This window comes from Meleagris gallopavo, chromosome 2, assembly GCF_905368555.1.
Source record: "Meleagris gallopavo chromosome 2, MGAL_WU_HG_1.1, whole genome shotgun sequence".
NCBI lineage: Eukaryota > Metazoa > Chordata > Aves > Galliformes > Phasianidae > Meleagris > Meleagris gallopavo.
In genome coordinates, this window is record NC_139405.1 from 104,286,018 (window position 1) to 104,309,993 (window position 23,976).

Below are 23,976 nucleotides of genomic sequence, written 5' to 3' on the forward strand. Positions count from 1 at the left end.
GTTCCGCAACAAGAGGCCACACCCACGATGAAGCCACGCCCCCTTCAGCATTCCGACTTATTTTGTTCCCTCGCGGCCGCCGTAGCGGAGGGTTGAAAGGAGGCGGAGCTCCCGCGCGCGCTGCATTCAAACGGCGGCGGCGGAGGTGGAAGGTAGCGGGCGGCGCGCCGCAGCGGATCCCGCAGGCTTCTCATTGCCTACATAGATCGCTTCCCTCTGCTCTGTGGGCTCCAGAGCCGCTGGGGCTTTGGGGGCTGGGAGAGGCTTTGGGTGAGGGGACTGGGGGGTGGGCGGGGTTTGGATGTCGTTGCCTCGGGCGGGGAAGGCACCTGAGGGCAGAGGCTCAGGGCCGAGTTGGGCTCGCCGCCCCCCGGCGCTGTCCGTGTGCCCTTCTTTGTGCTGGGGGTGTGATGAGATCTCTGCTCTCTGCTGTAGCGATCAGCGCGGTCCGTAGCCATGGAAGCCAAGAAATGTCAGAGCAGCCTGGAGCAGAAGGAGAAAGCCGGTGAGTTGTGGAATGACGGAATCAGAGGCACAGACCTCTAGGGATCATAGAAGGTTTGGGGGTTGGAAAGAGCCTTAAAGATCGTTTAGTTCCAACCTCCCTGCTGCTGACCATGCAGACGTAATGGAAACCATTGTATCAGGCTGCTCAGAGCCCCATCCAACCTAGCCTTCCCAGGATGGGGCATCCCCAGCCTCTTTGGGCTGCCTGTGCCAGCATCTCACTGCCCTCTGGGTGAAAAATTTCTCTTTTAATTTAAAACCTGTCTCCCTTGTCCTGTCACAATCTACCCATGGAAAAGGTTGATTTTCTTCCTGCTTATAAGCTCCCTTTAAGTACTGGAAGGCTACAGAGATCTCTTTGGAGCTCCTCCTCTCCACGCTGAACATCCCCAGCTCCCTCAGCCTGTCTGCATAGGATTGATGCTCCAGCTCTCTGAATATCTTTGTGGCTCTCTTTTGGACTCCCACATCTTTCCTGTGCTGGGTGCTCAGGCTTGGATCTACGCTGGAGTACTTGGATGCAGTACTCCAGATGGGGCTTCATAAGGGCAGAGTAGAAAGGGATCTATTCCAACCCCTAAATGGGTTTCCACGCTTGGCTTCAGGCCCTAGACTTCAGTGCCTGGAGTTGATGTATGTTCATCCAACCAGTACTGAGCCAATTCCATTAAGGTAGATTAGTCCAGAGAATAGGAACTAGAAAGCTGTGCCTTGTTGTGGATGAGTCACAGCAAGAGGTGCCCAAGGCCATGGATGGGGCTGTGGGCATCAACCAGCCAGCCTATGGCACGGGTTGGGACTGGATGAGCTTTAAGGTCCATTCCAACCTAAGCCATTCTATTATTTTGTAATCTAACATCAGCTTGAACGTAGAACATGAAACAAAACTTCACCAGGATCTGTCCTGCATGAGACACCTAACAGGAGTGGTGAAGGGACATCTCAGTGAGACTTGTGTTTGATTCAATGAAATACTGGGGGAAAAGGAGGGGTTGGAAAGGAGCTTTCTTAAATCTGAGTTTGCACCAGCATGTATGTGGAATCACAAGTGGATCACAGCTCCTAGCAATGTGAGGCTGCTGCTGCCTGCTGTCCCTGTGTGGGCATTCATCAGGCTGCATTTTTCTGTTCTGCTCAAACACAGGGCCAGCTTCTATCACTATTCCTGCCTCCCCCTCCATGCAGAAGCTTGGATACGGTACTGGGGTGAACGTCTACTTGATGAAAAGGTAAGTGAGAGGGACATGGTGCTCAGAGTGGGCCTGGCATCTTCCTGCTCTATAAGTCAGGGGTTAGGAAGCAATTGGGTTCTGTGTAAGAAAATACAGTCTGGAATAGGCAGAATTAGGGAAGGTTGTGGCATTCCCAGTTGTCCTATGTGTGTCAGCACAGCACTGGAGGGCTCAGAGCTGTAAAGGGGCCTGTCAGTTTGGAATAATCCACCTGCCTTTCCCTGGCCTGGAATTCAGATATGTGGGGACTCTCCTTGGCTCTGCTCTGGCCTGTGGAGCAAACTGCTTCCCTCCTCAGGCCTCAGCTCCTCTACCCAGAAGAAGTGTTGGTCCACATCTCCTTTTCTGCAGCACTTAAGAATTCAGTGTAAGAGTGATGTATGTATGGGCAAAACATTACTGTACAGCTCCAGTGTGTGCGTGTTTAAGGAATATGAGAGCAGTTTGGGCTGGAAGGGACCTTCTAGCACACCCAGTCTCAACCCCTGCCATGGGGACCTTTCTGGGGCTGCCCAGGGTCCACCCATGGCCTTGGGCACTGCCAGGGAAGGGGCCCCCACAGCTCTCATTGGCAGCAGTGCCAATGTCTCATTGCTCTCTGAGTACAGAACTCCCCCCAGTATCTAACCTTAAATCTCTCTTATAGTTCAAAGCCATTTCCCCTTGTCCTATCACTACAGGCTGGGTTGGCAAGCTGTAGTTTATTTTAGTGTTCTTTTTTTTATTTTTTTCCATTTTTTTTTTTTCCTTCCATAAACTAAAGACAGATGCTCTCTGGAGTAGGTCCTTAGTGACTTGGGCAGCATTCACTGTGCTGCTTACAGGCGGAGTGGTTCTGACTGAAACATGTGGGTTTCCCCATACAGATCTCCCAGAGGTTTATCTCGATCCCCTTGGGCTGTGAAGAAAATTAATTCCAAATGCAATAAAAATCAGCAAAACATCTATCAGTCCAGACTGAACGAAGAGGCCAAGATCTTGAAAAGCCTCAAGCACCCCAACATTGTGGGTAAGTTTCCAGCACAGCCTGTGTTGCTCTTATTGCAAATCAGGCTGTTGGGGCTGGTGGATCAGAGAATCTCAGAACGGTTTGGGTTGAAAGGGACCTTTGAGTCTCCTCCAGCCCCACTCCCTGCCATGGGCTGGGTGCACCCCACTAGATCAGGCTACCCAGAGCCCCATCCAGCCTGGCCTTGGACACCTGCAGGGATGGAGCACCACAGCTTTGTCTCACCTACATGATGGGGACTAAGGAGTGCCCCTGGGCATCAGTTTTGGAGCAGAAAATACCCTTTGGTGTTTCTTTGGCTGTTGAGATCAGTGTCAGTTGCTGGCATGGCTCTGGGGTGAGCTACCCCACAGGAGAGCTGTAGGCTGCCTATCTGTGGTGAGAGAACCAGAGAAAAAACAGCGCCTGTACCAGAGCTGTGCTTACTGAAGCCTTAACTTATGACCTCAGGGAATGGAGAGGGCATGGTGGAAGTGCAGAGGGCAAGCAGCATCTTGATGAGATGTGTGCTGTGTGTTCGGGCTCTGGGTTCCACCCTTATGACACACCTTTGTTCCAGGCTGGGGGTGACAATCGAGGCTCTGTCAAGATCTTGGCTGTCAGTGGTAGGAATATTTTGAGAAACTGCTTTGGTCTGTGTTTAATTTCTGCCCTTATCTTGTGTAACATCTCTGCTGGCAGTCAGGACAGCAGCTTTGTTTGACTTTCCTTTTATTTGTGCATTAAACCACCTCAGCATGGCCACTTGAATTACAGATGCCGTTAGCTACGAGGAATGTTGTTTGTATCACTAAAATAGTGCGCCGTGATTCTGGCAGGAATTGAAAAGCAAAGGTATTCTTGACCTTTCATGTTGCAAATAGTGCACTGTTTTTTCTTTTTCCTTGTAAAAAGGGCTGTAAATCATTGACAGGATGAGGCTTCTGTACTGTTCTTCATCACGTGTGTACAGGTGGTTGTGAGAAGTGGAAGAAGAAGGGTTACACACCCATAGTTTTACCTTGTGAAATAGTCCCTGTGAGAGGAGGGCTGAGCTTCCCCAGGCCTCCCCCTGCCCTTTGTTTTGCTCTCTGGCTCCTCGTTGTCCAACTGCAGGTGTCAGCCCTGTGGACCTGCTGCACTTCTCCTTCCCTGTGCTCAGTTCTTTATCTTGTGGACGTCAGGATAAATCCCTCGCCCTGTCAAGGGGTACAAAGCTGAGCTGGGAAGTGGAAGTCTGTGGGAGTTTCCTTCCTTCTATACGTGAAGTCTGAGGCTCCTGTCCCTTTGTGGGGCCACGTGGCTCTCCATGGCTGCTCCTGTGGCTTCACCTCCATGAAGCTGCCACGCAAAGACGTGCCGTGAGATCTTCCAGGGTGTGAATTTCATAGAATCACAGCGTGGTTTGGGTCAGAAGGGCCCTTAGAGCCCACTCAGCCCCAAGCCCTGCCACAGGGGCACCTCCCAAAGTGCCCAAAGCCCTGCCCAGCTCTCTAACCAACACAGTCTCTTTCGAAAGGTTACCGTGCATTCACTGAAGCCAACGATGGAAGCATGTGTCTTGTCATGGAGTTTGGAGGAGAAAAATCTCTCAATGACTTAATTGAAGAAAGAAATGCAGCTCGTTTGGGCCCTTTCCCTGCTGCAACAATTTCCAAAGTTGCCTTGAGCATGGCAAGGGGGCTGAAGGTACGTTTAGTGTTAACCACAGCTGTTCCACGTGGGGTTGTATCTACCAGAAAAATAAATGAATGCAATGTGTGAGAAGGCCAAGTGCCAGCAGATGGAGAGCAGATGCTGTAATGCTTTGTGTAAGGCACTGGAGCTTTTCTAACTTGGGTGCTGTACACACTCAGGTGCCCCTATCATTCCTGAAGCTTGTGATCAGAGTCATATTTAAAGTGAAGCAGCAGTCGTTGGCACACGTGTCCTGCTGGCTCTGTGCTGCCTGCTTGTCTGCTCACTGCCAGCTCCATGCTGTGCCAGGCTCTTGCAGAAAGCTGCTCTTGGTTAGCAGTGACTGCCAGCTGGTGCCACTTGTGCACCTCCTACTGCAGCATTGGAGCTGCTCCTGCATGTAATATCTAATATCTCTTTGGGTAGTGCTGCGTCAGGCTTAGCAGCAGTAGGAGATATTTTTCAAAGTGTGATTTACCTTGTAATAGAAGAACTGAGGATTGTACCTGCCCTTCACAAGCTCAGCAACTGACTTCCTTTTGTTATCCTCTAGCAGCAGCCTTATATAGCTGGGCACTGCTGCAATGGAGCAGCAAGGCTGGACAATGCCTTTAAGCTGACTGATAGTGCCAAGGCAGAACACAGTATTTTATGTCAACCTGGACACAAGGAGCAGAGATTTGGGATTGCCTATGAAAAATACTCTCCCAGCTCTGCCTGCAACCTGCAGTGCTCCCACAGGGCTCTGGGGTGCTTTGGGGAAACCTTCAAAGCAAGCAGAGGGATCAGGTGGTCCCAGCCCAGCAGACTCCCCATAGGCACATTCTCTATGGTTTAGTAGGCAAGATGGTGATGGGTTAATGTGTGGACTTGATGATGTTGGAGGTCTTTTCCCACCTTAATGGCTCCTATGATTCTACAAGTGGGCATGGTAGTGCTGGGTCAATGGTTGGACTTGATCTTTGAGGTCTTCTCAATCCTTAATGATTCTATGAATGTCCATAGGTGTTAATTGCTTCCCTCTGCCTCCTAGTACCTTCACAATGACAAGAAGCTGCTCCATGGAGATATCAAGTCTCCCAATGTTGTTGTTAAGGGTGACTTTGAAGCCATCAAGATCTGTGACGTGGGAGTATCTCTGCCTCTGGATGAGAACCTGACCGGTAGGTTGGGCTATGGGGAAGAGCAGCTGGGTGGCTGCCAGAGCCTGGCCACAGCAGCAGCACCAACACACCCTTGTGGGTCCTTGGGGGGTGTTGGGTGCACTGTGTGGGGGTGAAAGGGCTCTCTTAAGGCCCAGTTTTCATCCCTCAGAGCTTGATGTCTGTCCTGTACCCTTCCATGTTCACCCTGGGGGCAGCAGTGCTGTTGTGTGGGGGATGCTGGATGAGGCCCTGCTGGACTCTGCTGAGGCAATGCTGTTGCCAGAGCTTAAAGTAAATGAATGTTTCTTATAGGGCTGGAAGGAAGCAAGAGCCAAATGCAAGCATTATAAAGACTTCATGTAAATGAGAAGCAGATGTCTAATGGCGTCGTGGCTTGGCTGTGAACAGCAGGAAATGTGTTTGGGTTAATTACAAGAATGCTTTTCTATGCTGCTCTACGCAGTGCTTGGGCCTGCAACAGCCTCATAACTTATAAAGCTGCTCTATTACGTTTTTATTAGTAGCTGTTCCCTTTTACAAGGAGCAAGAGAGCTGGAGGCAGCACCCCAGTGTAATCTTCCAGAGAGGAGTGTGGTTAAAGTATCGATTTCTGGGCTGATTTAACCATCCTCTTGCTCAGCTCTCATCTTGGCTTTGCCTCCTCCTGGTCTCGAGGAGACAGCATAAACTGCCAGCAAGAGGGTGCTGGTCCTGATCTGTGTGGCTGCCAGGGATCAGCACACATCAGGCTGTGAAGTGCTGAGGGACTTCAGCATTCCCTTCTGGTTACAGGCAGGGCTTGGAAGATGAGCACTGAAATAAAGGTTCTGGAGTAGCTGAGATTGCTGGCAGCTCAGGAATTTGCTAGACAAAGCTGGGGGAAATGTGGCACTATCCTGCTTGTAACTACTGGTTTGACCAACACGAATGGGGTGCAAGGGATCAAGTCAGACCTGGTGCTTCCTTCTTAGGTTGAAGCTGAGAAGTGAGCATTTCAGCTCTCCTGAGGCTAGTTATGGTCACCCAGGCGTTAAATTGAACGAAGTGGTGAGAATTGGATTTGTGTTTGAGGTAACTAAGCTGAACTGTGTGCCTGGTGGTGGCTGATGGAGCTTGGTGAGCTCCAGGGGTTCACTTTGTCCCCTGACGAGGTCAGTGTGGCCAAAAGCAAAGGGGAAAGTTGACCTGGGAGTACTGTCTCCTCCGTCCTGCTCCTTCTTGAGGGGTGCTAGGCTGAGGAAGGGAAACAACCAGGTACAAATGATGTAAAACCTCTTCCTGGCAAGGCATCTTATGGGAGGGCTAAGCTGCAGAGCACAGCCCTGACCCTCAGTACTTCTCCCCCTGCATGCTGTCACATGCTCCTCCATGACATCTCCTCCCTTGGCAGTGTCAGGCACTGAGCAGAGCTAGCCATGGGTCACAAAGTTTGAGGCCGCACAGATGGGAAAGAGAAATGGGTTCAGTCTTCTGCAAGACCCCACCCTGTGATCCCACAGTTCTGTGGGTTCTGCATGCTACAAACAGGCTGAATCCTGCTGCATAGTGAGCAGCAGCCACGTCTTGCTGTGTCAGTCCTAGCAGCCACCCCAAACTGCATTGATTCCTTGCAGTGAGTGACCCTACAGTGCACTACATTGGCACCGAGCCCTGGAAGCCCAAGGAAGCTCTGAGTGATGATGGTGTGATCACTGACAAGGCTGACATCTTCTCCTTTGGGCTGACCCTCTGGGAAATGATGACCCTCTCTGTGCCCCACCTCAACCTGGGCAGCAGCACCGATGATGAAGGTTTGTTTCTGTATTTCTCACAATGGGTGCATTTGAAGTGGCTGGAAAAGACACACTAGAGCAAGTTTGCTGTGCCGAGGGCACATGGGAGTTGTTTCTCTTCTGACAAAGCAAAGGCTGAAGCAGTAGGAGTTGATATGGGCTCTTCATGCCTGCCCCAGTGAGGTTTGTGCCCTTATTCACTTACAGCAAGCACATGAGACACAGTGGGAGGAGTGGATGGGATGTGCAGGGGCAGACCTGAGATAGCAGCCTGGGGGGAGTGTGCCCCAAAGCTAAAACCCATGTGGGTTGGGAGTATCCTGCTTGTTCCAGGAGTGCTGATACAAACCAACAAACTCAATTGCCAGGGCATCTTGCTCACATTGTTGGTGTCAGAGCCTAGTGGCTCCTGGCTGCAGCTTTTCCTCCCAGCCAGCCCTGTAGTCCAGCATCTTCTTTCCTAATCCCTAAAGAAAGGGTGAAAGCTGGGCTCCAACTGAGCCAGAGCCCTCAGATGTGTGCAGCTCACAGCACTTGCACCCTTCCTGATGTGGTTGATGGTTTTTGTGTTGTTGTTTTTTTTTTTCTTTTTTTGGCCAGATGAGTCTTTTGATGAGGATGACTTTGATGAAGAAGCATATTATGCAGCTTTGGGAACCCGTCCAGCCCTGAACATGGATGAGCTGGACTCATCCTACCAGCAGGTGATTGAGCTCTTCTCTATCTGCACCAGTGAGGACCCAAAGAAACGTCCCTCAGCTGCTCATGTTGTGGCAGTCCTGGAGGCAAGCCTGCCCCCAGAGCTCAGGGCCTGAACTCGAGGGTGAGGCTGTTCCTGTAGTTTGTATCCTTCTATGCTCTGTCCTTAAAAACAGAGCCTAAACATGTTAAATGATGACCCATCTTAGCACTGGAGAGCAGGGATTGCTAGTTCTAGAGCAATCCTCTCCAGCCTGCACTTTAGTTTGCAATAAGCTCCATGTTCTTAATTGCTCTGTTTTAGCAGTTTAAAAATCTTTTCTATATTTGTGTTGATTTAATCCACAGTTGGTGTTTTTGTGACAGGTATCAAATATACTTTCTTCTTTACCTTGGTGTGGAAGTGATATTCTTTCTCCAGAGGCTGGTATTTGAGGGTGTGGGTGTCCCTGCCAGGTGCTGCAGGGTTGTATCCTTGAGGTGGTGGTGGTCAGCACTCCCAGCTAACAGAGGGGCTACAAACAAGCTGCAGGCTCATGAAAAGGTTTCCTGATATGAAAAGTTGCTGCACAGAATCTTCTACGGGTAAAAGAATGGTGGGAGAGGCAGGTAAGAAAAAAAAAAAAAACCAACACATTACATGTTTAGGAAATGCCTGCACCTAACTGGAGGTGGCAGCTGTGCCACAGCTGGTCCTGCTCCTACGTGCAGCTCTTGGCAGTTTGAAGCTACTGCTACCTCCTCCTCCAAACTGTAACTAGGAGAGTTTTGTTTCCATACCCCTCTGTGCACAGAAACGAGCTCAAGCAGCAGCATTTTGAACAGTTTATTGAACAAGCAAACTCTGCAGCACAACACTTCAAAGGTTCCAGACCTTGTGCACTGGAGGCTGAGGGAAATCCTGCCCCATGTTCTCATTGTAACACGTCACACTTCTGTATGCACAAATTTAGGGACAGCTTCCCACCACTGCCTCTGCCCCAGCCCTTTACATTCAGCTCCTGCACATTCAGCAGGTAGTTCCAAGCAGCTTTCTCACAACAGTGCACATCAAACCCCCCACACCCCCCAGGATGCTGCCTGGTGTTCCCCAGTACATGCATGGAGAGTTCAAACACCCCCACAGCCAGGGGGAGAAACAATCAGCTTTATATTAATTCAAACTCTTAAAGAAATAAAGTTATTTGTAATAAAACTTAGATTTAGAGAGAAAATTATCTGCAATCCAAGCAAGCTTCCTTGCGTTCACAGCATCCACCACCAGTGTACAGAAGGTGTGGCCTTCCCACAAGTGCAGGAAAAAGGAGTGCTCAGCAGGAAGCCAGAGTTCACCAGGCCCTAACATTAAAGTGTTACTTTAAAAGCAACACAGTCATTGTAAATGATTTGAACTACTCACAGCTAGTGGTAATCAAGTCCAGTCAGTTGCCATAAACAAAGTTGTAGACGAGGAAGGTGGGTGTTTGGCAGTATTCGGTTGCAAACTGTTTGCCATCTGGTGTGGGGTCAGAGAAGGCAATTTCCTCAGTGCTCAGGTAGCTGCCATACATGAATGTGCTCCTGGGGGAGAAGAGAGCTGTCAGCCACGCTGTGACCCAGGGGAGCGTCACCCCCAGCCCCTCTCTGCAGGAAGCTGATACAGAACCAAAATAGGGAGGCAGACCCCCTTATGAAGCTCTGCTTTCAAGCAGCAGAGGACAGTTCCGATGCCACTTTGCCCTCCTGGAGCGTGGTTTAATTAGGAACCAGGAATTTAAGACTTGTAATAAGGAGAACGTAATACTGAATACAGGCCACTGAGGTCCCCTTGGCTCAGGGCAACACTGCCAACAGAGGGAGTGAGAACTGAGCACCGAGCGATGGATTTTCAGAACACTGAACTCAAACTATAATGGAGTAGGTTGATATATTTATATATATGTATAAATACAGGCAGATGTATGCATATACTTCCTGTGCACATTTATATTATGTATTCAGTGAGTATATATTACATATTAATGCTTACATATTACTACAGGCTCATAGACCAAGCTCAGCCTGGAGGCAGTCCCTAGGAACAGATTGAGGGGATGCTTGCTTGTTGTTCTTTTACTTTATTATTTTTTTTTTCCTTCAAGTTTCTCCTGAGCCAAACACACTTGAAAAGTTCAGAATTTCCTGCCTGGAAAACACTTGGTGTTTAGGCCCAATTTATCCAGTAAAATAACACAAAAAATACTCTTTCCTAACAAGCAGTTTCCCTTGGAAATTCCAGTCCTCGTAGCTGTGTGTTCCAGTTATACTCAGCCATAACATCTTGGCTCACCTTCGAGATTTCAGATACACATCATGTAAGTACTACACAAACAGAGTACCTGTCCACTTAGTAGCCCTCCACCATGAAGATGGGATTGCAGATGTGTCCATACACACGAATGAACCACAGAATACCTTGAGTTGGAAGGGACTCCCAAGGATCACCGAGTCCAACCCCTGGCTCCACACCCAAACCCTATGGCTGAAAGTGGTGTCCCAACACACCCTGAGCTCCAAAACTGGGGCTGTGCCCACTGCTCTCTGGGGCAGAACCTTTCCCTAACCCCCACCTCACCCTCCCCTGATTCAGCTCCATGCCATTCCTTCAGATCCTATCACTGGAGGAAGCTTCAGGCCGCCACGAGGCCTCTTCTCAGCCTCCTCAGGGCCAAATTAACCACAGGACAAAGATTCTTGTCGATTCTCTGCAATCCCTTCCTCCCTCTCCCGGTTCCCACCCTGCCTCAGCTCCATACCTGACCACGTCCACCAGGCGCCGTGCGATGCCCCTCCTGCGTGCGGGGCCAAACACCCAGATCCTGCTGACACCACACACTGCAGGCTCCGGCGCCGTGGAGCAGCGCCACGCCCGGTGCTGCTGCAGGGCATCCTGCCCAGGGCTCTGAGTAGTGCTGGGCTCAGACAGCACCCGGAAAGCCTGCAGAGACAAGCAGGTGCGTTCAGCTGTTCCCCTCAGGGATGCAGAGCCACCAAGTAATACCCAGCTTAACTTCCTTTTACTGGCAGCCTGGACTGCTGATTGGCGACCCTGCACATAGCAGGGGGGTTGAGACTAGATGATCACTGTGGTCTTTCTCAACCCAAGCCATTCTATGATTTTGCAGGGCAGACCAGCTCCTAAAACATGTGCAAGCTTGCTCAAACACCTGCTGTGCAAACCCAACTGCTTTTAGTAACATCACAATGTGACAAAAACACAAGCTTTTCCTTAATTTTACTCTTCCTCTTTTTTTTAATTTTACCCTTCCCCCTCCTGTGAAAGGTTAACACTTGCAAAACACACCAAGAGCCCCACTTACCAGCCTGTAGTTTCCCCCTCTCCTCACACAATTAACACACACCTGTTTGATTGATTCAGCCACCAGGCACCCAACGATCATCTTCTCGTTGGACACAAACAAGTAGGTTTTAGTCTTGGCTGGGCAACTCAAGGCAACTTGCTTGAAGCCCAGTTCATTATCTACGATCTCCCGCACGTCTTCTGCCTGAAACAAAACGAGGGGTGCATTAGGTACCAGCATTCTTCAGCTCAGCATGAACCTGAATGAATGAAAGGAGGCTGTGGATGCCCCGTCCCTGGAGGCATTCGATGCCAGGCTGGATGTGGCTCTGGGCAGCCCGGTCTGCTGGTTGGTGACCCTGCACGTAGCAGGGGGCTTGAAACCAGATGATCATTGTGGTCTTTTTTCAACCCAGGCCATTCTATGATTCTATAAAACTCATTTCCCCCAAGTAATCCCATGCTTACACAAGGTCAGGCTTCATGAAGCAGCCCTGAAGCACTTTGCAGCTTTACCTGACACCAGTGGCTCTCACTGTACACGCAGCTGGTCTGGCAGGATTGTTTTGTTTTGTTTTATTAAGAAGACATGAGAAAGAACAGGCTCTCGCTAGCATTCTCATCTCTGTATCTCCCTCAGAGCACACCCACCTGTCACCTGAATCCTCCAACACGTTGTAATGAACATTTAAGAACAAGACCTTCAGCGTGGAGGGTCAGGATGAGCGATCACAGCAACCTGCACTGTAGAAATGCAAGCTGCCACGACCCATGAAAGCTGTGGGTGCCCCATCCCTAGAGGTGCCCAAGGCCACAGATGGGCTCTGCACACCTTGAGCTACTGGGGGCACCCAGCCTGTAAGTTCCCTTCCAAAGCAGCCATTATGTGATACAGTGACCCTGCTCTGCCCTCCTGTAGGCTTTCTGCATTCCAAGCGATGTATGACTGTGTGAATTGAGGCATTCAGGGATCTGAGCCATGAAAAAACTAATCTACAATACAACCCCCAAAATAAACAAACATGTACCTTCTTGACTGCATATTTTGGGTCATCTGGAAGAATCAATACGATTTTCCCATCCCAGAACTCTGCCACAACCCGTTCTTTCTTCCAACACTGCCACAGAGAGGGGGAGAAAAAAAAACAAGTCAGTGGTTTAGCAAGAGAGGAAGTGATTCAGTGAAGACTCTGGCAGATGTAGCTGTAATTTGAACCACCTCAGCTTTCAGGAATAAAGTCAAATCACATTCATCAAACTGACGAACACAGTTGCTGGCACTGCGCACTACTTACACTTTAACCTCCCTTCTGGCTGACAAAACAGCCTGCAGCTGTCTCAACTTAATACCTGGATGATATGTGCTGCTTCCTCTTTACTCAGAATGCAGTGAGGCCCAGGCACAGCTGTCCAAAGAGCTGTGGGTGCCCCGTCCCTGGAGATGCACAAGGCCATGGGTGGGCCCTGGTCGGCCTGGGCTGTAAGGGGCAAGCAGGGGTTGGAACTAAATGATCTTTAAGCTCCTTTCCAACAATGTAGGATTCTCCTGTGTCCTTCAGAGATGTGAATGCAGCAGAGGCCTTACCACATATCTGAGGCACTCGAGGAATCTCTCGTGGTACTGGATGTGCTGGGCTTCGTCCTCAGGGCTGGCAGCTGTGTAGATCATGCCACATGACTTGCAGGCAACAGTACCAAAATGCTTCTGTCCGGCATCCTAGTGAGAAACAGAGTTGGTTAAGCATGAATGACACGTGCTCTGAAGGTCAAAACCACGTTTAGTTTAAAGGAATGAGGTTAAGAATTTGTATAGCAACAATAATCAAAGATTAAAATATTTTGATTACATTTGGATTTAGGAGGAGGAGCACAAGCTTTTGCTTATCTGTAGAATATTCAAGACTACATAGCATAAAGTTGTTACACAAAGAATGCATTATTTGGAACAAGTCTTGAAACAGATGGGTCAGCGACATGCTGAGCAAACAATGTACAAGAACACCACAAAAGCAAAGGAAAACCATACAGCCCTTTTTTGCCAGTCACCTAAAATAAAATAAAATAAAAATTCATAGCTCTGTCAGAAGACAGGGAGAAGGAACTGCATGTCAGCTGTGCAACAGCTTTCAGTACCTGAAGGGAGCATATAAACAGGAGGGGGAACAGCTGTTTACAAGGGAAGATGTTGATAGGACAAGGGGGAATGGTTTTAAACTGAGACAAGGGAGATTTAGGCTAAATATTAGGAGGAAGTTTTTCACCCAGAGGGTGGTGAGGCACTGGACCAGGTTGCCCAAGGAGGCTGTGGATGCCCCATCCCTGCAGGCATTCAAGGCCAGGCTGGATGTGGCTCTGGGCAGCCTGGTCTGCTGGTTGGCGACCTGCACATAGCAGGGGGTTGGAACTGGATCATAGAATCATAGAATGGCCAAGGTTGAAAAGGACTATAATGAACATCTAGTTTCAATTAGATGATCAATCAACTAGTATCAATCTTTGAGGTCCTTTTCAACCCAGGCCATTCTAGGATTCTATGAGCAGCAGGTTGATATCTAAGTGGTGATATGAAATGAAGGCCCATGTGTTTAGAACTTGTTCTATTTTCCTGCACAGGCTGTTTGCCCTTCCCTGTGTCCTCTCAGTGTGGGCATGCCCTTATCCCTCAGCACCTGCTATCCACCCCCTCTCCATCATGGCCCCAAGAAGAGGTGTACATGGGTTAGGCTGGAGCTTGTGGCCCACATGTCAGCCACACTCAGAACGAGTGCAGGGTAAATGCTGCAGCTGTCTTCATACTGCTGCTCTCATCTGGGTTTCTCTCCTCTGTGTAACCACCCAGCAATCAGATCAGTTCAGATCAGATCAGAGCTTCACCCAGAAGTGCAGCAGCAGCAGGAAGGCAGATGTGCTTCACAGCTCTGCGTTCACAGCCCCTGCTTATACATTTCCATGCTGCCTTGACTGCCATTTGCTGTTATAGTAGTCACAGTGTGGTTTGTTTGAGGCTTACGTGGAAGGAAATCTGCTTATTGCTTAGCCTCAAGACATGTCTTATTTCCTTGTCAGTGTGCCAAGAGCCACCCCAACGACCCAGCATCCTTACAATGATCATCTGATTGTTGGACTGCTTGCAGAGTTCTCTTGCTTTCTTGCTTTTCTGCACACCGTGTGGCATTTTTGCAGGTGGACTGGATCCAAATGGAGAACTCAGTTCATCCAGCGCCCTGAAAATCATTTCAGAAAGATGTCAGTTGGTCACTCACACAAAGGTTAGCTTCACACATCAGACACCCAGGGCAAGGTTGTGACTTTTATAACAGAGCACCCCAAAACTGTGATACAGCAAAGGTTGTTGACAGCTGTGATACCAGCTGCTTTCTGGAGAGTGAGTAGGGCTCAAGGCAGAACAGGAACTGCACAGCTACCAAGCTCACGATTAAGCACTCTCTCACTTCCACAACCATCCTATCTCCAGGATACTGGGACACTGCCACTAGCTGGAACTCAGCAGTCCCAGCCAAAGGGGACAGGGCCAGGTCCATGAAGCATGGGAACTGGAGATGAAGAAATACATGCTCCAGCCTCAAACCACAGCTTCCTTGGACTAGGCAGTCCCACACAGACTCAGCAAGCTGCTCAGTGCTGGAAACCTCACCTCCAAGTCCAGGATCCAAAGGAATAAAACATCCCCTAAAGAATCCCTTTGATATACTCCTGTTAAGCTAATACATAAACTTATGGCTGTAATCATGCTTTTAAAAACATGCTTGAAGAGAAGCCCTCCTTACTGCAGCTGTGAAGGAAGAGTTCATTGCCACACTCCAAGCCTCCAAAACCGTACCTCCTTCTGTGGGGCAGAGCACACCAAACCCACAGTCCTGGCAGAGGGCTGCAGCAGCTGAGCACTGTCACAAAGCCCTTGGATGGTGAACACGGTGAACTCAGCACTCCTCCAGCAGCAGAACAATGCTGAATCACACATAGGACACAGAAACTCCACGCCAAAGATGTGAGTGGAGAGCACCAGGCTGCCCTGTGGAGCTTGGTGGGTTTGTAACATCCCCAGCAGGGCTCGGGGTGATGAGCAGAAGGGATGCAGCCCCAAATGACCGTGATTAAAAGTGCAGCTGGCAGAGGGAACTCATGTCTCAATGCACAACTCAGTGAGCCCTGGTGTGAGGGCTCAGTGTGTGCAGCTCAGGATACCTGATCCAAGCTGGATTTGGGCACACTGTGACACAAAGCAAGGACGAGGGTCCTATTCTGCCATCTCAGCAGGAGTGGCATCATCATCTGAGATTATTTTACACAGCTTCAGGTATTCCTGTGCTGAAGAAAGCTGACTACGAATCACACACAGCATCAGCAACGCTTCCCTCTCAAGGAGAAAAAAAGATTGATCTCCAATTACCTATGGGTTTTGATCTAGATGGAGAAACTTTAGCTGAGACCCACTGCAACTTGTTATTAACTGCACAGTTTTCCTTCAGACTTCCCACAGCATGGCATTTCTTAAGCAATCTCAAAGTGGGAAACTCTTAGTGTCATGCAGTGAACATGGAGCTCACAGATACACCAAACCATTTTATAGATTCAGCTACTAAGGAGAACTTCCAAAGCAGAAACTTCACATAGGAAAAGCTTGTGTTCATCAGCTTCCCAAGAGACAACAGCAGATCCGAGGCTGATGTGCAGTTAATCACAAACACCAGGCTTTGCACATATTCCAGGGTTCCACTTGCACCATGGAAGGTATGTGAAAAGCCACATGAGGAAGCAAAGCAAATATTGCAATCAGATCTCGCTTTCAACACTCCTCTGTGGCAAAGGACTACCATAGCTCAACAAGTTTTGGAAGGTTTGTTTTGGCTCAATCTGAAATGATTTCAAGTGTTGGGGGTTGCGTGTGCGTTAATGTCCACAATAAACTAGGCTCAGAATGTTTTGATTGTTAACAAAACGTATCAAGGAGTTGATTCAGTGTGGGAGGGGAAACGGCAGCTTTTCTTGCATGGGAAAAGAAATCTTTTTCCATTGGAAGTTTCAGAGTAGGGCAGAAATTAATTAAGGAAATAAGCTCATCAGAAGCACAAACATCAGCACAATCACACCTTAGCAGTACAGAGAGAAGCATGGAGGCTGGAAGTCATTTAGCAAAGAGATCATGCATTTTACAGAATCCAAAAGCAAACCTCACATGCTCGTGCTCTATTCACATCCCACTAAACGTGAAACACAGCCAAGTACAATTCTGAAAGATCCACTCAGGTGGGAAAGGAGAAGAGAAGCAGATGCTTCTGTTAATTAACTCTCACCCATTTCTGTTACAACTTCTGTCTTGTCTTTTGCACCTGGATCAAAAGTTCAGAAGTTTGAGTGCTGCTACAGGACAGCTTATCAGCCACAAGCACCTGAGCGAAGCAGGTGCCAACGAGGATTATTTCTCCTGTTGCACTGCACCAAGATAGAAGGCTGAACTTGGGCTTTTAGAATGATTATATGCATATTTTAACAATTATTCTGTCAACATGACACTCCTGATAGACAGCAAAGATGAACATACCTCTTCTTGCTGGTAGGGGGCCCACTGAATATGGGGTAGACAAGGGCATTCGAAGATGCTGGAAAAGATAAGTGACATTATAGTGGCTTAGAGCCATTTTTTAGTCACAGAACACGTTGATACATGGAAACAGAAGAAGTTGGGAAGTCTTACCATAGGTTACAGCACACAATCTGCAAGTTTTAGGATAATGCAGCATAGATCACAGTAAGTCTAAGTGAATTATTGCTTAGGAGTGTTTTCCATCAAGCATAAATAATTCAAGTGCTCAACTGTTTTCTGCTTTCATGATTTTAACTGCATTTGCTAAAGGATGGAGACTCCTCAGCAATTACAGAAACACGAGGAAGTGCACAGGCAGAAAAGTGGCACTGACAGCCTCCAAAGAACACACTGAGAAGACAAACATGTTTCTAGGAACAGGACACAATAAAATGACTCTTGTTATTATCAGAAGAGGAAAGGAAGGCTCCAATAAATGATACAAAGCCCCAAACTTGTTAGAAATGTGAGATTTTAGAGGGCCAAGAAAGCATTCAATAAGAGCAAGAGGAAGACTTGGTAGTGCCTGCTACTTGGTGAGGAAATGTGAAATCCAGGTGACAAACTAGGAAAGAACTACTTGTGAGCAGCTCATTAGCATCATTAAGACATAAAGGACACTCCAAATTGCACATTTCAGAAAAAGAACACTCAGTTAAATCACATTCAAACCACTATTGGCAGTAATTCACTGCTAAAAGAAGTGCAGAGGGGAGTTTCCTAGGTCACCATGAGACATAAACTTCGTGCATACAGCCTTGTGGATATTTAGCTAGCAGACAGGCATGTGTAAGAATTGAAATTAAAAAGCGTTCTTGCATTAAAAAGGGTTGGAAAAAAATAGTCTGAAGTAAGGATAAAAGGAAAACTGCTCCACTTAACAATAAGCAGGGGCAAAAGAAGTAAGAGGTATCCACTCTCTGGGCAGCAGCTGCCTATGAAACACTTGAGTTACCACCTCCTTCAAACCAGAAGCATCTCCCAAATGCATTTCCTATGTACTGTGCACATGGACTGCATGAGAAGACCAAGATGTATAGGATTCAACTTACCCTTCTTACTCCCTTCGTGTGGAGATTGGCTGGAAGGAATGCAATCATCTGACTCGCATGTTGTGGAAGAACTAATCTCACCACCACCCTGTAAATTAAGACAATTTTTTAGGGCAAAAACTCCCCAGCTCTCAGATAGCAGTTACAGAACCACACACAATCCAGGCTCCCTTCCCAAACAGCATTAATTGATGTTGTATACAGTTTGATTCACTCATCACTGCATTTTTTTGTGCTTTATTTTCTTGTTTGTATCGTCAGCTTAGCACGCCTGGGACTCAGCTTCACTTTCTGCTTATATCTATGTGTCTTAACAGTTTTTGGAAGCCTCCTGCAAGCATTCTATTAAAGTCTGCCAAACCAACTGTTGCCTCCAACTCTGCCCTTGTCATAACATGATTATGTTATTTCCCATCTCCTCAGGGTCACCAGACTGCACAATGTGAAACCAGATCAAGGCCCAAACTCTGCCTGTGCTCATTTTGCAGTAACAAAGTCACCAAGTTTCTTTTTCCGATGCTACGTACTTCTGATTAACCCCTGAGAAACAGCTCACCCATGCAAAAAAAATGCAATCACAGCAGAGTGAAATGCTTTAAAAAGTTACATATTTACTGTGTGTGCAAGATTGGATTGTGCAAGCTAACGTTTGTGTTTTAGTAGTGCTGGCTAGTAAAAGCATATTGACAATTAAGATTGGTGTGTGAGAGACACACTAATACAGTGCAGGTGAACAAAGCAGGCAATAAACTGTTCTTTATAATCATGCACTGCTTCAATTAAACACATCAGGCCTATAAAAACAGCTTCCTTCTTGTTCACTGCTTCCTTCCAGTGCCTGCTATTAAACACTGCAGTAGAACCCCAGCAGCTGTTCCCACTTCCACACATCTTAGATGCCAGAATGCAGCAACACAGATGTGACATTAAGTGTAATGGAAGTCTGTGACCCTGTTCTGATTTTATATTTACTGCATTCCACTGCTACCCTTAGCTTTCCCACCTAACACCTATGCAGTTCTTTGTCAGCTTTGCTCCTCACCACACACAAACACAGAAATAACAAGGGGGAATGGTTTGAAACCGAGACAGAGGAGGTTTAGGTTGGATATTTGAAGGAAGTTTTTCAGCCAGAGGGTGGTGAGGCACTGGAACAGGTTGCCCAAGGAGGTTGTGGATGCCCCATCCCTGGAGGCATTCAAGGCCAGGCTGGATGTGGCTCTGGGCAGCCTGGTCTGCTGGTTGGTGACCTGCACATAGCAGGGGGTTGGAACTGGATGAGCATTGTGGTCCTTTTCAACCCAGGCCATTCTATGATTCTATGATGATGACTCAGATTGTTGTCAGCACAAACACTCACAGGCAGCTTTCCCCTCAGCCATCCTAACCAGGTATTTCACTGCAGCACACAGGGATGACAACAAACTGGGGTTTTACCACTGTTTTAAGCCTTCATAAAATACAAACAAACCTGCAGAGGTTCTCTTTAAGTCAAATCTGAATAAACACCTGGGCTGAGTAACCGGAGCATGTGTGAGACCCAGCAAACTCAGTGCATGTCACCTGAACCCTGCTGACACCTCTACTCACCGTGCTCCCTGCATGGCTGCACTCTGCAGTCTCAGAAGGATGAGAAGCAACAACAGTGCTGCCTGCACTTTGCTGCAGAGACACCTTTCCTTCCTGTGTGGTATTTCTCTCTTGATTTACGCAACGTGGAAAGTTCTCTTTGTTGTTGTTTTCTCTCTTCTGAGGCACAGAAGTACTTCTTTGTGCAGTGTCTGCCTCGAGGCTTTTGCTGGCATCAGCAGAATGAGACCTGGGGGGGCTCTGGAGTGGCTTAAGGTCTAAGGGTGGTTTCTTCGAGTGTGACTTCTTGCTGGCAGAAAAGAATGCTGCTCCCAACTGAAGCCTCAGAGCTGGTTTCACTGTCATGCTGAGAACTCTGAAGGGTGAATCCATCTTCTTCTTAATTAAACAAGGAGTATTCTCTTTCCCCACACTAGGTTTTTTAGGGGGTACATCTGCTTTCAGCTTCTTAAGGACTTTGGGGGCAGTTTTGCCATGCTTGGAACCAGCTGCAGGCCTGGCTGGCTTCGAACTCGTGTTCCTGACATTCACATTAACTTTCTCAGTCCTGCTGGCAGCCAGGGGACTCTTACAACTGCCCCTCTCCCCAGAAGCTCCGTTCTCACTCAGCTGTTTCCTCTCTAGAATAGTAAGGTATTGCTTTTCCTTGCTATAAAAAGACAGCACAGGCACGATGGGCTGGTACGAGGCAGCAGGCTTAGGGGATAACTGGGAGGAAAACTCCCTGCGTGCAGCAGTGGGGATGCTGGCAGCCTGCAGTGGGGACACATCCAACCTCCTCAGTGGTGCTGGCTTCACAGAGACAGCTCCACTTTCCTCATCGCTGGAGCCAGGTGACCATTTGATCTGAGAAGAAAACCAACGAGCTCTCGATTTCTTGAGGCTTTCAGCAAAACCCGGATCCTTTCTTTTCACAGGAGTCTCAAAGGCACTATGAAAACAACAACAAAGTAAAATGTCACATATTGACAGCTTTTCAGTTATTCTTGTGCTTAAGTAACGCTCCAAGTTCACTCAGCCTAGTTGCCTGCACCAGTAATATGCCCTTTAACAAACACAGACCCAAGGCTGTCAACAGCCATTTTGTTTTCTGCTTTCAGTGGGGGGAAGCAAAAATCCCACAGTATTTCACACCAGGTTCTGAAAGGCATGCACTGAATTCTCACACCGATGTATTTCAGAGCCTAAAACTCTGTCAGCGCTGCACTCAGGGCCCAAAGGGGATTCACTTTACACAAAGGACACATTCAGCTGTAACATATTTGCCTGCTGTAAATATTTACTGAGGAAAAAAATCTCACTATCTCAGGAATTTGTCCGTCCAATTCAGAAGAAAAACTTCACCCTGGTCTCCTCCCTGAAATATTTTTGTGGGTGAAGGACAAAAGGAGCATGAGAGAAACCTGTTCTGCTGTGACAAAGTTACAAAGGGAGAGGAACAGCCTGTTCTGTGGGATGTAAAGCTCAGCTTTGTGTCCATGGCCAGTGACTACATTAGTGGGAAAAGATATACCTGTAAGATATGTGTAAGAAAGGAACTCCTGGGGGAATAAAAGTGCCCCTGGGGTGCAGCAGGTCCAGCACTGCCAGCCAGCTCAGGACAGCTCGTGCTTCTATGATCATTTGCACACTTTTAAGTCTTTACAAACTGGAAAAGACTGAAACTCTATCACAAATAAATGTCAACGTCAGAGTTTTATTTCTTAGATTCCTAAGCAATCATTTTTTGTAGGTTTCCATTAATTTTGGGACCTCATTAGGGTTGTGTGTGAATGTCACACGTTTGACAGAGGTGACTTCCAAAATAAGACACACTTATTAAAAAGAAATAATAGCTCTAGAACATAGCAATGCAACCACCAACGTGGCTCTGCAAAGCATCAGCTTACTGTGACACTTTTTTCATGTTTCTAATTCTGCACTGATTGTGCTTTAGATGGAAGATCAGTTTCAGGTTCCCTATATATCAGTTGAAAGCTCTCAGTACAATATAAAATGCTGTTAAGTCATAAATATTGACTAATTCCAGTGCATTTCAAAACTACCTTAATACTTATTTCCACTTCACGATAAAATTTTCAAGAATTTGAAATATAAGATGCTGTACTTGAGTTGGGGCAACCCCCAGATACATCATAGAATTGTTGAGTTGGAAGGAACCTTTAAAAACCATCTGGTCCAACTCCCCTGCAGTGAACAGGAACAGCTACAGATCCATCAGGTGCTCACAGTCCCATACAGCCTGACCTTGGCTGTCTGCAGGGAGGACAGGGCAGCCACCACCTCTCTGGGCAATCCATTTCAGTGTTTCACTACTCTTACTGTAAGAAAAAAAAACACATTTTCCTTATACCCAGGCTATATGTCCTCTCTTTTAATTTGAAATTATTTCCCCCTGTCCTATCACAACAGACCCTGCCAAAGAGTTTGCCTCCTTCCTTCTTACAGCTCTCCTTTAGATACTGACAGGCCTCACTCAGGTCATCCCACAGCCTTCTCCAGGCTGCACAACCCCAGCTCTCTCAGCCTGTCCTCATAGGAGAGCTGTTCCATCCCTGGGATTGTTCTTGTGGCCCTCCTCTGGATGCACTCCAACAGCTCCATGTCTCTCCTGTACTGAGGACTCCCAGCACTCCAGGTGAGGTCACACAGCACAGAGTAGAGGGGCAGGATCACCTCCCTGATCCTGCTGGCCACGCTGCTTTTGGTGCAGTCCAGGATACAGTCAGCTTTCTGAGTTGCTAGGGCACAGTGCTGGCTCATGGCCAGCTGCCATCCACCTGCACCTCCATGTTTTTTTCATCTACAGACAGAGAACTCACTGAGAGCAGTCTTGAGGAGAAGGACTTGGTGGTTCTGACGGATGAAAAGCAGGACATGAGCCAGCAGTATGCTCCTGCAGCCTGGCAGGCCTGAGCTGCATTAACAGAGGGGTGCCAGCAGAGAGAGGAAGGTGACTGTCCACCTCTATTCCACCCTTGTGAAACCGCAGCTGGAATACTGTGCCCAGGCCTGCACTGGAAGGATGCAGAGCTGTTGGATTAGGTTGAGAGGTGGGCCATGAAGATGATCAAAGGGCTGGAACACCTCTTCTATAAAGACAGGTTGATGGAGTTGGGCTTGTTCAGCTTGGACAAGAGAATGTCTCTGGGGAGACCTCGCTGAGGCCTTCCAATAGCTGAAGGGAGCTTATAAGCAGGAGGAGGATTGATGTTTTGCACAGTCCATTATCAATAGGACAAAGGGGAATGGCCTTAAACTAATTCAGATTAGATATAAAGAGGAAATTCTTTATTCAGATGGCTGTGATACCCTGGTATTGCTGCCCAGAGCTATGGGTGCCCAAGACCACAGATGGGCCCTGGGCAGCCCAAGCTGATGTGGGGCACCCAGCCCATTGCAGCAGGGTAAGGTCCTTCCAACTTAACCATGCTATGATTCTATGAATTTATGTTCAGGACAACATTTAAAAAAAAAAGAGGTTTGTAAGCAGTTAACGTACGTCTGAGCGGGGTTCTGACTCTTCTTCTGTGAGCTCACAGCTTCCATGTTATCAGCCGAGCACCTGCAGGAAGGCATTGAGTCAGGTGAAATCGATTTTACTTACAGCTTTCGGTTAATTAAGGAAGAGAAGTTGGGAGCTGGCAACAACAATTAATGGAAGCAGTTTTCAGACAGGGTAGGGATCGGAATAATGTTTTAACTGAGAGTAAACAACGACACAGAGAACATTTCTGCTTCGAGTCCTAACCAAAGCCTTCCAATACCAAAATGGGGGCGATAAGAAAGACGGGAACAGACCCTCAGACCCTCCCAGGACGACTCCAGACCCCGCAGGCCCCGCACACCCCCGGCCGCACTCCCCCTCACCTCAGCGCCGCCTCCATCACGGCCACCAACGGTCCCGCGCGTTCCAACCCGCGCGCGTTCACCCGCCAGGCCGCCCATCCACTTCGCATTGGCCGAGAGCCTTGCCGCTCAGCACACCTCGCAGGGCCATTGGTCTGACTACGGCCCGCCACTCACATTTCAACCAGTCAGATGGTTGTCCCCACCCCCTGGCGGAAACTCCAACTCCCAGCGTGCCTCGCGAGAACAGAGCTGCCTATGGGGAGGGGCGGAGCGCGAGGCACGCTGGGAGCTGTAGTTCGCAATGCACGCTGAGACTTCGAGGCTTGGGAAGATCTTTGCCCTGTTACAAAGCTCACAACTCGGAGTTCGACTGAGGCGCTCAATCTAGTGAAATTTACAAGGACTTAACTAGCGAGAGCTACAGGACCACGCTGTGAGAGCCCTCCGTGAGGCTGCAGTCCTCACAGAGGTCCACACGCTCAGGAAATATAAAGCAAAACAAAACGCTCCGGTTCGAGCTCCGAGTCCTCTCCTCAGA

At 48.2% G+C, this 23,976-nt stretch overlaps 2 protein-coding genes across 4 annotated transcripts; one reads left to right on the forward strand and one right to left on the reverse strand.

The window, feature by feature from the left end:
* The first annotated feature begins 64 nt into the window (after positions 1-64).
* On the forward strand, positions 65-8,410 carry PBK (PDZ binding kinase). Of its 2 annotated transcripts, none has more exons than XM_003204576.5 (8): positions 65-152; positions 436-505; positions 1,652-1,736; positions 2,606-2,748; positions 4,247-4,416; positions 5,438-5,567; positions 7,163-7,339; positions 7,922-8,410. In XM_003204576.5, exons 2-8 carry the CDS (start codon positions 457-459, stop codon positions 8,134-8,136), a joined length of 969 nt encoding a protein of 322 aa, XP_003204624.1. In that variant the 5' UTR covers positions 65-152; positions 436-456; the 3' UTR covers positions 8,137-8,410. The 2 variants fall into 2 exon arrangements, with proteins under 2 accessions (XP_003204624.1, XP_010706355.1); XM_010708053.3 differs by having other exon boundaries at positions 104-270.
* Positions 8,411-8,831: 421 nt separating this feature from the next.
* On the reverse strand, positions 8,832-23,927 carry ESCO2 (establishment of sister chromatid cohesion N-acetyltransferase 2). Of its 2 annotated transcripts, XM_003204577.5 has the most exons (12): positions 23,457-23,927; positions 23,089-23,151; positions 19,587-20,517; positions 17,997-18,084; positions 16,903-16,960; positions 16,655-16,690; positions 14,443-14,563; positions 12,925-13,056; positions 12,368-12,457; positions 11,401-11,544; positions 10,795-10,976; positions 8,832-9,580 (listed from the first exon to the last, which is right to left on the reverse strand). In XM_003204577.5, the coding sequence occupies exons 1-12, from the start codon at positions 23,543-23,545 to the stop codon at positions 9,442-9,444; spliced, it is 2,073 nt and encodes a 690-aa protein (XP_003204625.1). In that variant the 5' UTR covers positions 23,546-23,927; the 3' UTR covers positions 8,832-9,441. The 2 variants fall into 2 exon arrangements, with proteins under 2 accessions (XP_003204625.1, XP_010706354.1); XM_010708052.4 differs by lacking the exon at positions 16,655-16,690 and having other exon boundaries at positions 23,457-23,921.
* Positions 23,928-23,976: the final 49 nt, after the last annotated feature.